General features: G+C 48.3%; 1 protein-coding gene across 1 annotated transcript in view; it reads left to right on the plus strand.

Annotated features, from left to right (window-relative positions):
• Positions 1-8,952: 8,952 nt before the first annotated feature.
• Positions 8,953-18,552, plus strand: part of GGA2 (golgi associated, gamma adaptin ear containing, ARF binding protein 2) — a 32,556-nt gene continuing 22,956 nt past the window's right edge. Inside the window, exons 1-4 of the mRNA XM_034670249.1 lie at positions 8,953-9,141; positions 16,050-16,134; positions 16,969-17,044; positions 17,905-18,003. Coding sequence (XP_034526140.1) covers positions 9,042-9,141; positions 16,050-16,134; positions 16,969-17,044; positions 17,905-18,003 — 360 coding nt within the window. The 5' untranslated portion in view covers positions 8,953-9,041. The remainder of the gene's footprint in view (positions 9,142-16,049; positions 16,135-16,968; positions 17,045-17,904; positions 18,004-18,552) is intronic.

Consider the following 18,552-nt stretch of genomic DNA (forward strand, 5'->3'; position numbering starts at 1 on the left):
GCACTTGGGGCATCCTATGTCACCTTCTCTAAAGATCATCTTCTCTTTTCCAGTTCTCCAGGCCTTGTCCTTGGACTGGAGACCTTCGCCCTGCCTGTTTTACACCTTTTTCTTCATATTCATCTCTTCCTTCTGCCCATTTTTGTAAGTCATTGTGTACAGGTTTCTGAAATAAGACGCTCTTTTTATTTATTTTTTTATTTATTTAAGTAATTTCTATGCCCAAAATGGGGCTCGAATTCACAAGATCAAGAGTCGCATGCTCTTCCAACTGAGCCAGCCAGGCGCCCCGAAATAGATGTTCTTATTGGGGTAAACAGGAATGACTAAAGTGGAAGGAAGATGGTGGCTGTCTATAAAGACTGGAAAAAGAATAAATAAAATAAACGTTTTTTTTAAAAAGACCCTACTGGGGCTTCTAGACTTTCCCCATGTGGCAGCCAGCCTCCAAATGAGAAACATTGTAGTGGTCCATCCCCATTCAATTTCCACAACCCCATGAGAGAGGTGTTCTTATTTGTGTTATAAGTAGGGAAACTGAGGCTCAGAAGAGTTAATGAACTGTCCTGAGGTTATAGTATGAGGCAAAGCAAGGATTTAAACTCAGGCTTATGACAACTCAGAGTCCAAGCCAACTCTTAGCTACAGAGTGACATCAGGGTCTCTGCTTCTGCAGCACAAAGCACGGTTATGAGAAGCTGGCTCGTGAGTTGATAAAGCTGCTGCCACCTCCTCAGTTGGAGGGAGCTGTGTCTTCCAACTGGGGGCTTCGCTCAGTACCGTGGGTGTGTGTGAAGGGACTCCACGCATTGGAAATAACCTCAAGTCCACCCCCCAGCACTTCTGAGAGCACAGTGAAGTGGTAAAGGCCGTGGAGGCCAGCTAGCCAGACTCAAAAGCCAGTTCTACCACCTACTCACCATGTGACTTCAGTACTTCAATTTCCTCATCTGTAAAATGGGGCTGGCAAGGGTTCCTGTCTCAAAGACTGTATAAGGATTAAAATAGATATTATGTGGAAAGTTTTTAAAACAATGCCTGGCACTTAACCAATGTTTTCTCTTACCATCATCATCGCCACCGGTATTTTCATTCTTAGAAAGGGCGATCTTGATTGCAAAGCATAGAAACACTCAGACTAAATATTTTTTTTTTAAGATTTTATTTATTATTTGAGAGAGAGAAGGAGCAGGGGGAGAGGGAGAAGCAGACACCCTGCTGAGCTGGGAGCCCAACACAAAGCTCGATCCCAGGACCTGAGCTGAAGGCAGATGCTTAAGTGAGCCACCCAGGTGCCCGCACACTCAGACTAATTTGAACTGCAAAAGGAATTTATTGGAAGAGGTAGGACTCTGACAGATCCAAACAGGAGGACTTCCAGCTAGACCTTTTAAGAGACTGGAATCAGTACCTGCAAACCCACTGGAACCCAAGAACCCCCCACTTTTATCCCTCTGAGACCACAGTCTCTAACATTTAGCTGGGTCCACTCCCCTCGTCTTCCCTCTCCAGGCCGGCTTTCTCTTTCTCTCTATACTTGGCCAACAACTGCCCCAGCCCTAAATCCAAATCCTTTCTCTTATCCTACACTACCAGTTAGATAACCAATATTCCATGTCCAGCTTCCCAGGAGGAATCTGATGGGCCTCATTTGGGTCAGCTGTCTACCCGTGGTCCAGTCAACTGTGGCCAGTGGGACAGAGTCATGCAATAGGATCGTGGCTGCAGGGGGGCCCACTGTACTGAGTAGGGAGAGTGGTTCCTTCCCCTCAGCACATTCTCTGTTAGTGTCACTCAGAGAGGATCTTTTCTAGCAATGATCGTTCTTGTAACAAAGTTTGGAATTTCATTCCCATTGCCTTTATCCTACTTTATTTGTCTCTACATAATACTACGATACGAACTTATACAGCATGCTTGTATGTATTTCCTGCCTCCCTTACTCTAAAGAATGTAAGATTAAGACAGATGGTTTGTCTCATTCTTGGTTATAACCATGGTGCCTGGTCTATTGCCTGACACATAGTAGGGAATCAAGTGAAGATCTTATGGAAAAAATAAGGGCCCCATCAGTCAGACCAGTGTATTCAGAAGTGGCAGTCATCAGCTGGTCTAACTGCCAAATTCTAATAGTTTCCCAGCATCGCTTTGCAAGATTTGCAATTGTGGTTAGCAGGCTGGTCCGCGGCCTGTAATTTGCTTTGAATCCAGCTATCTGTGACACATAGCCTTTTTTTTTTTTTTAAAGATTTTATTTCTAAGTAATCTCTACACACTGTGTGGGGTCTGAACCCACAACCCCAAGATTAAGAGTCACATGCTGTACTGACTGAGCCAGCCAGGCGTCCCTCTGTGAGACAGACTTCGGACAAAGACTCTGAAGTGGAGAGTGGGGACAAATGGAAGTCATCTATTCATCAGTTAATGTATTTGTCATATGACAAAATTCCTACCTTCCCAGGGACCGAGTGTGATAAATACTTAGAAAATGAGGATCGTCTGGGTGATAGCAGTGTCCAGAGAGGGAGGCTTTCAATCTGTTCAGGGGTACCAGAAGGCTTTACGGATGAAGTGACCTTTGAACAGGGTTCTAGGAGAGTAGGAGGAGTTTCCCAGGTCTGTGGGGGTTGGAAGGAGAGTAGGAGGAGTGTTTCCCAGGTCTGTGGGGGTTGGAAGGGTATTCCAAGTAGAAAGAGGAAAGGAGAACTTCACAAAGGTGAGCATGATTGGAACTAAGGGTAGGAGTTGGGGGAGTGTAAAAGTGGCTGAGAAACCAGGCAGAGGGAAATTCCAAATGGCCCTTCTTTTTTTTTTAAGCTTTTTATTTATTTGACAGAGAAAGTGCATGAGCAGGGGGAGGGGCAGAGGGAGAAGCAGGCTCCCCGCTGAACAGGGACCACCACCACCACCCACCTGCACCCCCAGCCCATATGGGGCTCAATGCCAGGACCCTGGGATCATGACCTGAGCCGAAGGCAGACATTTAACCAACTGAGCCACCCAGGTGCCCGCCCAAATGGCCCTTCTTTGCCAGGTTAAGGATATCAGGGTGCCATCTGATGCAAATAACAACAACAAAACAACCCAGATTCAAACCAGCTTAAAATAAGATTTAGTATTTCACGGTAACAGGAAGTTCAGGGGGTAAGGCAGGCTCTCAGGTTGGTTAATTAAATGTTCAGTGACATCAGTAAGGACCCCGGGTCTTCCCATTTCCATCTCTACTGTATTGACACCAGCCAATGGCCTTCGGTTGGTTTCCTGTGCTGACAATTGGCTTGGCTAAAGTGGTTGGGCCCCTCTGCACTTCTTCCTTCATGTGCTGTCAGAGATAGTGGCTTTTTGCAGCTCTCTCCCTAAATGGAAAGAAACGTTTCTCCAAGCACCCTTCCCTGGTTCACTTCCCCATTCTTGAACTTCTGGGTAAGTGGGAGAGGCATCCTCATAGATCAGTCAGAGCTCGGGCAGGTCCAGCTCTTCCCTGAGGTACATGGCTGGGTAGGGGAGCCCTGGGCACTTGAACAAACTGCGGGTTCTGTCAGTGAAGACAAGAGTTAAGTCTTCAGGAGGTGGAAGGCAAGGAGCCATTGAAATGTTTTGAGCAGGGAAGCGACATGATCGGATTTGTGGATGATTTGAAAGCTCCTCCCGGTAGCTTGCTGCTGAGAGATTTGAGCAGAACCGGACCAGAAGCAGGGAGCCCTGATAGGAGATGATCAGAAAATGAGACGTGAAGGAGGCTTGTTGTCCGGATGAAGCCACGCTTCCTCATCACAGCCTGACCCTGGTCTGTCTCCCCAGCTGCACTTCACGCTTTACAGCCCCTCACGTGCCCTCTTGCCTGGCTTCCAACCACATACGCCTTCCTGAGGTCCCCAGGCATGTCTCCTTCCTGCCTTCATACTACTGTTCTCTGTGACTGGAAGACCTGTCCACCCGGTCTTCTCTGGCTTTGCCTGGTCACCTCCTTTCTAGCCTTCAGATCTCAGCTCCACTGTCACTTCAGGGAAGCCTCTGACTTCTTCCCAGGAGGTCTTCCTGTTGTCTTTCATCATCAGCACCCTCTTCTTGTCCTGAGCACACAATTGGAATTGATTGCATAAGTAATTGTGTATGAAAGGAGTTCGGCAGTTACTTGCTGGTGTCAGATAGTAAAGTCCAGGAGAACAGGGGCTCCTGTCTTCAGCGTCGTATCTCTGGTGCTGAGAACAGCTCTGCTACACATAGTGGCTGCCCAGAGACACTGGAGTCGAAGACCAGATCCACCTCCGATTGGATTGGATGGTCAGGGTGAGCAGTCAAGCGCACGGGTGCTGGCATCACCGAAGTCACTCTGTTTAGCGAGAATGCTGCTCTGCAGTGTTCAGGAACTTCACATCGCTGGTGGTAACTATTTTCATTAGTGAATCACCGGATATGAACGTGTTTTTTTAATTTAGAAGGCAGTATAAGTTTGTCTTGGCACTCATGCTCATTATCATGGCCTGGGGGATCTCCCAACTTATCCTTCATAGCTGGGCCAAATGTTAGGGTCATGGCCTTTCCCTCTAGGCCAGAGTCCCCCTTAGCTCTGCCCCCTCCCCACTCCCCCAATCCTTTTTTTTTTTTTTAAAGATTTTTTATTTATTTATAAGACAGAGATAGAGACAGTCAGCGAGAGAGGGAACACAAGCAGGGGGAGTGGGAGAGGAAGAAGCAGACTCATAGCAGAGGAGCCTGACGTGGGGCTCGATCCCATAACGCCGGGATCACGCCCTGAGCTGAAGGCAGACGCTTAACCGCTCTGCCACCCAGGCGCCCCAACACTCCCCCAATCCTGATGGCAGTAGGACAGCCCAGCCAAGGAGGGGAGGCTTTCATCACCTGGAGAACCCTTCTAAACGGAGACCATTCAATCCTGTCTTTATTCATTCATTTGACAAATACCTATTATGTGCCAGGCCGTCTGAGGCCTGGGGATGTGCAGAGGAATAATAAAGACTCATTAATCATAGACACTCAGGGGCGCCTGGGGGGCTCAGTCGGATAAGCATCTGTCTTTGGCTCAGGTCCTGATCCCAGGGTCCTGGGATGGAGTCCCACATCGGGCTCCCTGCTCAGAGGGGAGTTTGCTTCTCCCTCTGCCCCCCTCTTCACCTGCTCATGCGCGCGCTCGCTGTCTCTTTCGCTCACTCTCTGAAATAAATCTTTAAAAAATTATAGATGCTCAATCCACAGGTGTTTCTCACCCTCATTTATATATTTATGTATTTACATTTTTTTTAAGTTTTTATTTATTTTTACTTGAAACAGAGATAGCGAGAGAGAGAGCATGAGCAGGGGGAGAGAGAGAAGCAGGCTACCCGCTGAGTAGGGAGCCTGATGTGGGGCTTGATCCCAGGACCCTGGGATCATGACCTGAGCCAAAGGCAGGTGCTTAACCGACTGAGCCACCCAGGTGCCCTGTGTATTTACATTTATTTGTTAAACTTTAAAAAAAAGAGAAGGTCCCCCACCTCAAAGAGATGAGAGTCCCACGTGAGACTATAACAATTACAGTAATACAGGTGTGGAGCTGATGGTGAAGAGGCAATGAAATTGCTACAGGGATATGGAATCCCTGGGTGGTGGGCGGGGGAGCCAGTCGGGGAACACTTTCTTTAGAAGGCATTGAGTTTTGCCTTTTGATTTCAATTTCAGATAAATAGTAATTGTTTTAGTATAAGTATGTCCTAGACAATATTTGTGATATGCTTGTGTTAAAAAATTATTTGTGTGTCTGAAATTCAAATTTAACTGGGCTTCCTCTATTTTTATTGGCTAAATCTGGCAGCCCCACACTGAGGTAGTTTGACAGCAGAGGGAGGTCCTTCCAGGCTGAGGTAACAGGGCATACAAAAGAAAGGACTCAAGGTACAATTAGCTCCCATCTGGTGCTTAGAGCTAGATAGGCTCCACCAATAATTATTTTTCATCTATAAAATGCCAGAAGTTCGATGGTGTATGAACCCACTGGCTGCCCTGAACTCCCAATCCACTTCCTTACTGCCCACTTATCTTTGTATCTTTCTGTTGTAGTCCCTAGGCCAGCGGCCTCGGCATTGCCTGGAGACTAATGAGAAAGACATATTCTTGGGCTTCCCCCAGTCCTACAGAATTAGGAACTGTGTGGGTTTGGCCCTACATGATGTGTTTTAACAAGCCCTCCAGGTGATTCTAACAAAGGCCCATTGGAAAACTGATCCACAAGTCAAAATGTTGAATGAGTGTGGTTGCTTAAAATCAGTAAGGTAAGTCAGGTGTAAGAATTATCTAGGAAGTGATGGATGGTCCCTGGCCAATGGAGGGCTTATACCCCTCTATAGGGCGCAGTCTCCAGTCTCCTCCAGACATTTGTTGCAATGAGGAAACCCAGCTCTAGTAACCCAGCTGTTTAGAATTTTCAAGAGATGAACATGTGTTACGGATTTTATTTGACTCATTAGTGAAGACACTGAGATGTTACAACCAGTTCAAAGGAGAATCCACAGTACAGACACATTTATAGATCAGGAATATTGAAATGAATGTGCAAATGGAGACAAACTGGTTTTTCCACATGGAGCCGGTTGTATCTTCCCAGGAAAATTCATTTGCGTGCCTGTAGACAAGAATAATTTTTAATTGCTTTCAGTTATCTACAGTTAACAGAGATGTAGCATAATTCCCAAAGAACCAAAAAAAGAGAACACAAAAGGGTACGCTATAGATGATGCAGTTTCTTTGAAAAACAAAATTACCTCTATATGAATAATGTTCTGGGTGGAAGCTGCTGAAAATTCATACGTTGAAGCTCTAAGCCCCTATGCGATGGTATTTGGAGGTGGGACTTTGGGAGTTAATTAGGTTCAGATGTGGTCACAAGGGTGGCACCCTCATGAAGAGATTAGTATCTTTGTAAGAGAAGAGACCACAGTGCATGCTCTCTTTCTCCCTACCTCCCCCCCTTGGAAGCACACAGCAAGATGGCAGTCCTCTGCAAACCAGGAATTGGGGTCTTACCAGGGACCCAATCTGCAGCACTTTATCTTGGACTTTCCAGCTTCCAGACCTGTGGGAAAATGTCTTGTTGTTTAGGCCTCCAAATCTGGGTATTCTGTTACAGCAGTGCAAGTTTACCAAGACGGGTAACAACCGTTAAAGGTTTGTTGTAGAGTCTGGCAGACAGTAAGTACTTCAGTCACTTGTGGTTCAGAACCCTTTCATGACAGTTTCTATGTAGAAGGGTGCTTTGGGCAGCAGTCTGTCAGACGGAGACGTCTGTGGCTAGACTTATTTTGAAACTGAGATAGCCACAATCGTGGTTACTTCACTTCGATTGTGTGTTTACTTGGAGCAGGGATGTTACTGGTGCAAGAGCCCCTGGCTCTGAGGGTCGCAAACAGATCAGGTTTGGTTCCTCACAACTGACAGTATCCAAAGGCAGAGAGACAGTGGTGGTGAAGCAAGAAAAGGATTTATTTCAGTGACGCCAGCACAGGAAAGAGAGCAGACTAACATCTCAAAGCCTGTCTCCAAAGTGCTGAAAATACTTCCAGATTTATATAAGGAACATGTGGGATAAAGATGGGCAGTGGAATACGCAACTAATGAAGCATCAAACTTTACATCGGAATCTGGGGATGTACTGTATGGTGATTAACATAATATAATAAAATAAAATTAAAAAAAAAAAAAGATGGGCAGTGAAGGTCAGGTCATCAGTGTCTTAGGGTCAAGCACAGGCAGGGTCTTGCTGGCTCAGGACAGTCCTTACTTCGTGAGGGGGTAGTTTCAGTTCCCATCACAGGCTGCTTTCCCCATGTAGCCTTTTGCCACAGTTAAGAGATAAGCTGGAAGGAACTTAACTAGAAAGTACAGACTGAGGTCGAGATGAAAGTGGTTGAAGTCCTCGTTCAGAGACGAGACCTAAAACCCTATAGCTACCTCTAATTGCTGGTAGGGTTCATTTGGCCATTCAACAATTACTTAGTGGGTCTAGTGTGCCAGGCACTATTCTAGATACTGAGGATATAGAAGTGTACAGAGCAAAGTTTTTGCTTTTATTACTGGGGGGGAACAGGCAATGGAATATAGACGATTCGTGCTTTGAAGGAAAATTATGTATTGTCAAGATAGCATGACCTTTCATTGTCTCACAGACCTCCTTCCCAGTGGTTACTCATAGATGGCTGATAGTTATGCAAATTATTCTGCAAGTTGGATGGACAGCCCCCACTGTCCAAGGTAGTTTTGTGTCCATTTGTCCATGTGTTCCAACATTCCTTTATATATATACATTTGCCTTTTCTCTTTTTTTAAGATTTTGAAAAATCTCTATATGCAATGTGGGGCTCGAACTTCCAACCCCAAGATCAAGAATCTCCTGCTCTACTGGCTGAGAGTGCCTGGTGCCCCCAACCTTTTTTTCTCTTTTGAATGACTTATCACATCTGCTCAGTTCCCCTCATTTAATTAACGAGTTAAAATATTTAACACATCTTCATTTCAATATGTATGAGAATCATGACTTTTTGGGGGAAAATTATCCTTTAACACAATAAGCAATATTTAGTAGATCGATGGTGTAATGTGTAACGGAGAAAATAAGGCAGTAATCATGGAAAGCGGGTCTGTCCCTTCAGAGAAGGGGGGAAGACCCTCCTGGATAAAAATACCCACCCCAAAACCATTCCTAGTTTATCTGAAATTCAAATTTAACTGGGCATCCTGAGCCTACTCCAGAAGGACAAGAACACGCAGGCCTCGGGAAGTTGGCTTGATGGGCTTTGACCCAGTTGCTGGTCTAGAAGTAGACCGGGCAAAGCCAGGGGCTCCAGGGAGGTGAGGCATCTCTGCGAGGCAGAGCCCCTCTGCCCCAGGGCCCGCACGGAGGCGGGGCCTGGCTGCTAGGCGGAGCCGCACCAGACCCCGCCCCGTCACGTGCCAACCCTCGCCTGCCGCGTCGGCAGCCCCGGAGCGCGCCGGACGGCGGCGGCTGGACGGCAGGGGCGGCTGCAGCTTGAGCAGCGGGGGTTGGGGCTATGGCGGCGGCGACAGTGGCAGCAGGGGCCGGGGCCGCGGCGGGGACTGAGTCAGCCAAGGGGCCCCCGGGGTCGGCGGCAGCGCTGGAGCTGTGGCTCAGTGAGTAGCGGGGCGCCCCTCGGCGGGGGCCCAGCGCCACACGTGAGGCCTGGCTTCCCGCCTCCCCAGGCCTTTCTTCTGACGCGGCGGCGGCGGGCAGGTGGCCGCGGGGTGGGGGCTGGGCTGGGCGTGGGTGCGGGGATCCCCCTGGGTTCCACCGAGGAGCCCCAGGAGTCTGCCGGGCGGCGGACCCGAGCCTGGGTGCTCTGCGTCCCAGCACTGCCCACCTCCACTGTCGTCGCAGCACACAAATTTGATTCACGTAATGGCTCGCGTTTGTGGAGCTTTTGTTTTGTGTCAAGCACTGTGCTAGGAGCATTTCAGCCATTGTTAATCCTCATTACGACCCCAAGAGGCAGCTTCTATTATTAACACCGTTTTGCAGAAAAGGACGTTTACACTGAAGGAGACTCGTGCAAGCCAGGCAGCCTCTTGCGGTCTCTCTGGAGCTGGCACAAATCTCTGTCAGGCTGCTGTTGTTAATGTCAAAACAAGCCCTTTATACCTTTTGTGTATGTTTACTCTGGCCGTACTTAGGTGTAGGGTAAGCTTCACGACAGTCCTAGCGGGTGGGGTAACTGATGAGTTGAAATTCAAGGAGGATACAGACTATGCGCCTTGTATTGGGCTCTGCTAGGTGTTGGAGATCCCGAGATGCATAACACAGGGTCCCTGATCACAAAGACCTTGCTTAGTGAGTCCAAGGGCACCTTGCTATAATTAAGGCAAATTGGGGGTGAAGGCCGCGTTTCCTTAACATGTGATAGGAGTTGATCGGTTTACCTGGGGCTTGTCACAGCAGACATAGCTTTTGACAGTGGAGGTGACAACATCTCAGGCACAGGAAAGCATGTGTAAAAAACTGGGGACGGGAGCGTTCTGGGAACCAGTAGTGGGTACTGCTGGAGTGTAAAGCGTAGAGAACAAAGAGGCTGGAAAAGAGGCTGCAGGGCTAATTGGGGCTTGGATGCTGCAGAAAGGAATTTATATCTTATCCTGTGGAGGTTTGGGGGTGGAGTTTTCAGCGGGAGCATCTGATCAAGTACACCTATTAAAAGCCTCACCTGCAGCCATGTGGAGCCAGATTGGTTAGGGAGGGGAGGCCAGGCACGGAGAGTAAATAAAAAACTGTTTTGGTAGTGCTTAGGGGCTGACAGTAAAAAATAATTAGCAGGCACAATCAGCAGCCTTGATGCATTCGAATGGAGACTAGTAGGAACCTAGGATGGATCCCAGATTTTGGACTCGGGTAACTGGTTGGTTAGAAATGCCTCACCTGTGAGGAGGACTTAGTTTAAGAAGGAAGAGATGGTTGAGTTGTGGAGTTTGAGGTACAAATGGCACAGCCAAAAAGAGACCCTCTAGGCAGGTGGTCAGCTGCAGAAAGGGTGGGAGCTGGAGGTCAGCGTGGGAATCTTCAGTTCGCTGGCAGAGAGCTTGTCCAGGCAGGCGGTGGATATTAAGAAGAGTGGAGGTTTGCAGATAGAGCATGGAGAACCTCAGCATTTAGGAAGCAGGTGGGAAAAGCCCCCTGACACGGAAGGCGGAGCTGACACAGGCAGGAGAAAGCTGGGAGGGTGGGAGCCACCCATCTCAAAGGAGGAGCATAGTTGGTGGGCAGCTTTGCTGCAGAAAGATGGAGTAGGGTGAGGCAGGAGAAGGGGGAGCTTTGAATTTGGCAACTAAAAGGTTACTGATGAGGTATCTTTGAATGAAGTGGTGGGGCCCTAAGGCGTTTGATTAGATGGTGGAGAACAGGCCTAGACTGGAGTTGCCAAGAAGAGTCAGGTGGACTGGGTGAGAGGATAGCTGTCAGCTGACCGGGTGCAGGAGATAACAGGGAACCTGACTGCCCAAGGAGGGGGGTTCTTCAGCCCCCACCGTTTTAGGTGGTTGTGGTCCCAAAGGTGCTAGATCTTCATTTTTCAGGTAAAGCGAGAACCTATATTTTTATGTGAAACCTCTTGAGTTTTGAAGAGTTGGCAACAATTTCTCTGAAACAAAGTTTGGTGTAGGGAGCGTGTAGCCCCTGGTCACCAGCCTTTTTTTTTCCTCTTTTCTTTTATTTATTTATTTTTTTTTAGTTGTGTTTGTGAAAGGAAGGAGGGAGGGTAGCTAGAGGGAATTTAGGTGTAAAGGAGATCTCATCAGGAGAGGGGCACCTGTAAGCTCCTCTTTCTGTTGCTGTTCCTTTGGGGAACTATCCTTAAATTCCAAGCCCGATGCTGGAGTCATTGGCAAGGGGCTTGAAGAGGCTGAAGGAGGTCAGAGCCAGAGCAGAAAGGGGTGACTTGGCTTCACAGAGAGGAAGGGCACCTTTTGTTTCTCTGAATGTTTGGGGAAGGAGATAAAGATGATTACACATGCAAATGAGGTTCCATGTGACTGCCACCATTCCCTCCTGAGTGTCAGGGGCTGAGGTGGAACTGGGGGCTTGAGGAAGGAAGTGGGGAAGTTTGGGAACGGCTGGTAGGAGAGACAAAAGGGAGCCCACCTGGAAGCTTGAGAGTAAGAACTCTCAAGCTTGATGCTGTTGACATATGGTTCTGATAATTCTGTGTTGTGAGGGGGTCTGTCTTGTGCATTACAGGGTGTTTAGTAGAATCCCTGGCTTCAACTCACTAGATACCAATAGCACACACCAAAAGGCCCACATAAAACTAAAAGCGTGTCTAGATATTGCCAAATGTCCCCTTGGGGAAAAGGGCAGGATCACTTTCCCCTTTCACACTTGAGATCCTCTGAGTTTGAACTTCGGAGTGTGGACTGGACGTCAGAAGTGTTTCTTGTAGTCTTTGTGGTTGTGTGATTCTCCATCCGTAGTAGGATCAGAGGAGGCGAACTACGGTTTAAACTGGTTTGCTGGGATGTGGGGCACAGTGGAGTTGGTACAATGGAAGGCCAGGGAGGTAGAGGGGTTGATGGTGTGGCCAGAACAGGAGTGTAGCTGAAGGAACCGAAGTGGTGAATCCCTGAACTCTCCTGAAACCACTATTATGCTGTATGTTAACTACCTAGAATTTAATAAAAATTTGGGGGGAAGGAAGTTGTTACCAGAAATTCATGCTTTAAAAAATGCAAATAGCAGCTCCTCTGGACTCCGCAACCCCTCACCCCCAAACTCAATTGTGGTTTCCCAGGACTGAGTAGAGAGCTGCCTTGTTCTTGTTACTAAGAACCTATGTCCCACTGTATGGGTATACTATAATTGATGTAACCGGTTTCCTGTTGGTGAGCCTTTGAGGTTGTTGCCAGTCCTGTGCTGTTAAAAGCAGTGCTGGGTCCCCTTGGTCCCTGGGACTGTAGCCATGGTAGTGCTGCCAGGGGTTCTGGGCCATCTTATATGCTTACACTGGGGTGCTCGGCAAAGCCCTGTCTTTCTTCCACCTGGACCTACTCCCAGGTGATATGTCCTGTCTTCCTTCCAGCCCCACTTTTGTGCCTCTGTCGGGGATTGGGGGTGGTCAAATTGCAATCTATTTATACGCTCCCAGCTTCTTGAGGGCTGAGCTCATTCTTTATCTTGGAGCCTAGCATAGGACATTCCTATGGTGGGTCTTGGGCTTCCATCGTGGACTTAACTGAAGGACTGCTGGACTGTTGGGGTCGGTGGGTACTTCCCGAAGGATTGAATTCTAAATGTTCCTTGCGGTGACTGTTTCCCCACAGGCTCAGGGTTCCCTCTGACCAGAGTAGGCTGCTCCTGGTGCCAGAGTCAGGACTTCGTGGTTCTTTGGCAGCTGGTGTGAGATGATTTGGCTTTGGATTTAGTCACTCTTAGAAAAGCCATGTCACTTGCTGCTGGAGGTCTCAGCTGTTTTCTTAATACCTCTCACCCTGTAGCAGGCTTGAAATGCATAGGAGCGCTGCCTTTTATTAAGCAGATATGTGGCTGGGGTGTTATTTGTCCTGCTGAAGTGCCAGCTAAAGAAAGCACCTTAATGCCTGAGGCAGCCCCTAGTGGGGCTGTGGCAGTCCTGAGAAGCGGAGAAGGGCTTCTTTGAGTCTTTCCCTGGCCATGCCCTGCTGGCCGCCTGCCACTCCTTGGGGCACATGGGTGTCCTGCACCCTGGGTCCGTGCTACGGCGTGATCAGATCCAGCTGCTGGACCTCTGGGGGTTATTTTCTCTGGAGCCACATTAGGCCTCTGAAACAGCCTGGCAGGCTGGCATTATGTTGTGGGAGACCCAGTTATTTCCGAACTGGGCTAGCTCTCTCCTGGAATCAGAAATAGGTCCAACCAACTGGCCAGGCTCTGCGTAGCAAAAGGTGAATCATTCATTCATTCAATAGATATTTGTGCCAGTGACATTCTGGAGAACGTGAAGGTGAACCAGACTGGTCTTCCTGCTTTGGGAGCTGATAACTTGGTGGAGAGAAAGGCAAATTAACTAGTTCTGGAAGAGGCCTTGTCTCTGTCAAGGAACTGAGAAATGTTTGGGCCCTGGCTTGGGGCAGACCTGGGGTTGCAGTTTTGTTGCTGTTTTCTAGCTTTTGTGGCTGGGCAGGTTTCTTTGCCTCTAAAATGATGAGAGGATAGTGGCAATCTCCCTTCTGAGGACTGGACGGAAGGGAGGCTTGGGAAACAGCCTGGTGGCTGGTACATAGTAACGTCCTTACCAAAAAAAAAAAAAAAGGGCAGATAATACTATTATTGCTATATGGGGGCTCGGATAAGCTTTGAGGAAATCCTCATGATACAAATAACTTTATACCTCTTGCTGCTTTGCCTTGGTTAAGGGTTTGGAACATGACTTGACCTCATAAAGTGTCTTCTTCCTTTCTTTGGAAAAGCTGCTGCCTGTCTTACTCTTTTCATTTCGTGTCAGGGGAAAGGGGTGCAGGAGGAGAAGGCTGGATTCTGCCCATCTCAGCTCTAGGTCCAGTCATGGATTGAGTTTCTGAATACCCAGAGGCATCAACCTTGACCTGGTAGTGAACTAAAACTTCAGGAAGCTAAAATCGGGCAGAATTATTTTAGATGAGTCAGACCTTCTTAGTCAGGATCTCTGAGAATCACTGCTTTAAATAATGTATTTCATGAGTAATTATTTTGTGCCTTTGAGGAAGGCATTGTACTAAGCACTGCAGGGAATATATGGCTTTTGCCTTCTAGAGTTTTATTCCCTTTAGGTGCAATAAGTCACATACATGTGTTTTTAAAGTAAAAGGCAGAGACTGTGTATTATAATGAACAATAAGATTAATTGTCCTTTATTGACTACTTTAATATTTGCTGCTGTACCAGGCACTTTAGACGCTATCTTACAAACCTCAGGAGTGTCCTGTGACACTGTGGAGGGAACTGAGGTGCTGAGAGCCCAAGGACATGTAGCTAGTCAGGATTGGAGTTAGCGGTCTCCATCGTAAGGGAGAGGGGCAGGTAGAATGTGGGCCTTCTGAGAAGGAAGAGAGGCTTCTGTTTTGCGGGGGTGGGAGACAGATCAAGGAAGTCTTTATGAAGAAGTGGCATTTGAATTGGGGCTCAAAGGATGGGTAGGATTTTTCAAGATCAGTATAGAAAATAGCTTTGAGGAGGGACAGGTGAGGGAATGTGGGCAGTTACGGTCTGATTCCTTTGTTCTCCCTTGTTGTCTTTTTTTCACTTAGAATGGAATTGGCTTTTTGAATCTCACTGTTGAGCTGGGGAGACACATGACTTCCACATGACAGAAGTGTGACTGCAGTCAGGAAAGGTTAAACTCCGTTTGACCTTGTACTCTTCAGTAATCCGAAGGGAGGAGAATCGCAGGGGCTGGAGCGGTGGGAGGAGGTTTTGGGAGAAGGTGGAAATTCAGATGGGCCTTGAAGAATGGGTAGGATTTTGAGAGGAGAGGAGTAGATGTGCAGGCATAAGGAATAATATCAGAAACAGGACCCTAGAATCGGCCTGTTGCAGACCTTGAACAAGCTTCTCTGTCAGGACCCTTCAGGAAGGTCTCTCACTAGAGGAGAGTAAGTAGGCCCCCAAAAGCTGGACAGTAAGGAGTTGGGGATGGGGTTTAGGAAAGCGTAGGACAGAAGCCTCCCAGCAGCTCCTTTGTGAGAGAGCAGGGCCTGGTTTAGTCTGGGGCAGGACATGTAGGATGGAGACCCTTCTTGGATGGCTGGACAGGAATTCTAGGCAGCAGCAGTGGGAGGAGAGGAGAAGCTGCTGTCATCTAGCACCAGGAATGTCAAAGATCACCCCTCCCCTCAGCGGAGCATGGTCTTATGTTAGGCCTTCTGATAATCTCCCTTCTGCTGGTATCTCTAGCTGTGCCCCCATCCTTTCAATGCTTAGTGTCCTCAGATTTCATGGGGGGACCATAGCATGATTGGATCTGGGGTCCCTGGGAATGTGGAAGTTGATGGAAAGGAACAGCATTTTGAGGAGTGAACGCAAGGAGGTCCTTTTGTTAGAGCTCACAAGCCATGATACATGGAGAAGCTTCATATATAGAACGGTCAGAGAGGACCTCAGTAAGCTGAGGGTTAGACTTAAGGGTATTGTTTTTGAGGAGATGGCAAGATGACCAAGTGGAGCCACCTAGAGCCTTGTGGTGTGTTCTAATCTTACCATCACAGAGCTGAGAAAGTTAGAAGTAGCCTCCCGGATGCTGTCCCCCTCATCCTCACTGCAGCGCCCAAGTGGGGAAGTCCCGACAGGGCATGAAGGAGGCGCACATGGGCCAACCGCTGCACTGGAAGGGGAGTCTCCTGCAGGACAAAGCTTGCTTGTTTGTTCAGTCAGTAAATCTTCACGGAGGCCATAGCATGTGCCAGACGCTGTCCTGTCCCTTTCAGCTGTCTGCTTGCTGGGTCTGATCCCCTGGAGCTGTGCTAGCACTGTCCTTGGCTGCCGCTTTATTTGTGGAGGGGGGGGTGTGTATATTTCTTTTCATCCTTTATTTTTATTTCCTTAACAGATAAAGCTACAGACCCAAGCGTGTCAGAACAGGATTGGTCCGCTATCCAGAATTTCTGTGACCAGGTGAACACTGATCCCAATGGGTAAGGTGACCTTCACACACTTGACTCGGGATATCTCAAAGTGCATGCTTCTGTCTCTTGCGTCTGTTTTACCTAAGAGAAAGAAAGTGAGGCTTCCCTTCCCTTCCCTCCCCTCCCCTCCCCTCCCCTCCCCTTCTTTTTTTTTCCTCCATGATCTGAGAACATTATTTTTCTGGAAATAGCAAACGGGAAAAAATTGCGTGTTCTAAGCAACTAATGCCGAGGAGACCCCTAAATGTTAGGGATAGAATGTAGCTAGGTTATGTAGCAATGCAAGAGAGGTTAGTGTATTCTCCATAATTTAAATGTCATCTTTCTTAAGAAAATGGAGGAAAAGGGTGAGACTTTGTGGGTTTCTGGTTCTGTTTTTGTCTTGTCTTTTTATTTGGTTTCTGTTTCCAAAGCATCTGGATAGGAACTAAAGAATCATCATCCCCATGCTTAATCTACATGATGCTGCATAGTCAGCGTCTTGAAATGAGTGAAAAGTTTGATCACACTTCCTACTCCAGTGTTTACTAAGCATTTGTCATCCGACAGACAGGGTATACTGCTCACGACCTGGATGCACACATGTCTGGGCCTGAGTGCTCAGCTTGGAGTTCTAGGGGTGGGTTGGCTGCAGGGACGAGGATGTCAGGTGCCGTGGGTACAACAAGGGTGGGTGGAGGTTGCCTCCTTCAGAGGCAGGTGTGTGGGCCATGTGCCTGTCACTCCACCTCTGCTTTGGTACCCGTGCTTCTAGAAGAGAGGCAACTTGACAGAGTGTACTCAGCCACACCAGTTGGTTTCTTCCTCTCCACCCACAGCCCAGGTCTCTCTGTTTTCCCTTAGCCCAACCCACGCGCCTTGGCTGCTGGCCCACAAGATCCAGTCTCCACAAGAGAAAGAAGCTCTTTATGCCTTAACGGTGAGTTTGGCTTGCCCCTTCGCTTGAGCTTTCCTGCTGTGCAGCTAGAGACGCTGGACCCCAGGCCCATTTCATATGGTAGAGATCGTTCGATAGTGAGTTCTGTGCTTAGGTTGCTCCATCCTAGGTCTGTTTCAAGAGAGCAGCGTTGAGTCTGCTTTGGGGGAAGGAAGAGGTTTTCTTTCCCTTCATCTTCCCGAGATCAGGGCTGACGAGTTCAGGTGCCACATGTAGCGGGGCTGACTGGTCCCATAAACGAGCGAGCTGCTGGCTGAAGACAGAAACCCCCGAGAGCGTGAGGCCGTTGTGCAGAGGACAGCTGTGGCACAGGACCAGCTGGCTACGCCAGGTGTGAGGTTGGGCCCAGTGTTGCTAGAACATTTTTCCAGGAGAAATCAGAAATCCAGACTTTTATGTCCATTCTCTGAGTTTTTTGATGTTTGTGACTAATTTGAAATGTTAAACAATAGCGTGGACCGAATGTGTGCAGGCCCATCTTGCCCCTTGAGTGCCAGCAAGTATCCTGTGGCTTAACAGTCCTTGTGTGGTACATATCAGGTCTCTGCCTCTGAGGACAGGATTCTCTAGCCAGTGTCTCCTGCCCACTTGGTCCCCTTAAAAGGTGGGTGACCTCAGGGTACACCCCACTGAGCTTTCTCCTGGTACAAACCTGGCAGTTACAGCAAGATCAGGCAGGTAGCATTTTTTCTTAATCTGAAAATGTCACCCTTCCTCAAACTTTAGTGTCTTTGCCGTCCTGAGGAAACACGAGCCATGGTTCCAGCAGATGCTCATCAGCTGTGAGATGAGCCCTGAAGCCCATGGTTTTCCTTTTCTCATGGGCTCCCGTGTCTGTGCAGGTGCTGGAGATGTGCGTGAACCACTGTGGGGAGAAGTTCCACAACGAGGTGGCCAAATTTCGCTTCCTGAATGAGCTGATCAAAGTGTTGTCCCCGAAGGTGAGCATCCTGGGCTTGTCTGTATTGTACCTACCCCCAGCCTTCAAACCCTGTGCCCCTTCTTGGTTCACAAGTAGGCCTGCTCCCAACAGAGCCTGCCGGCTGGTGTCTGCTTTACAACAGAGCTGAGAGGGGATGTGCTGCATGTGAAGCTTTCCTCTTTTTTGGTTTGTAACCTTTTTAGGAGCTTCCCAGGTATGATCTGAAATTGAACTTAGATATGATGCTTGTCCTGGGTGGCATCAAGGCAAGTAGATCTCCACCCCTGCCACATCTTCAGAGTTTATATAGAGGTCTTAAGGGGGTTCAGTGAGAGGTACTGTGTAGGTGTTCTCCACACCACTGTCTCATGGCTGTGTCCACATTCCAAGGACGGTGGAAGGGGTGAGAAACCTTAGTTTGCCCAAGTCCAGCTCAAAGGTCAGCTGGTGGTCACATCTTTTTCGATGTGGTCAGCACTTTCCAAGGTCTGGGATGCTGGTCGTGTTCATCAGCTGAGCCCTGCCTTTGGTTGTCAGCATTTTCACATTCTCCTTTTAAAGATGGCCA

Source organism: Ailuropoda melanoleuca, chromosome 10 (genome assembly GCF_002007445.2).
Source record: "Ailuropoda melanoleuca isolate Jingjing chromosome 10, ASM200744v2, whole genome shotgun sequence".
NCBI lineage: Eukaryota > Metazoa > Chordata > Mammalia > Carnivora > Ursidae > Ailuropoda > Ailuropoda melanoleuca.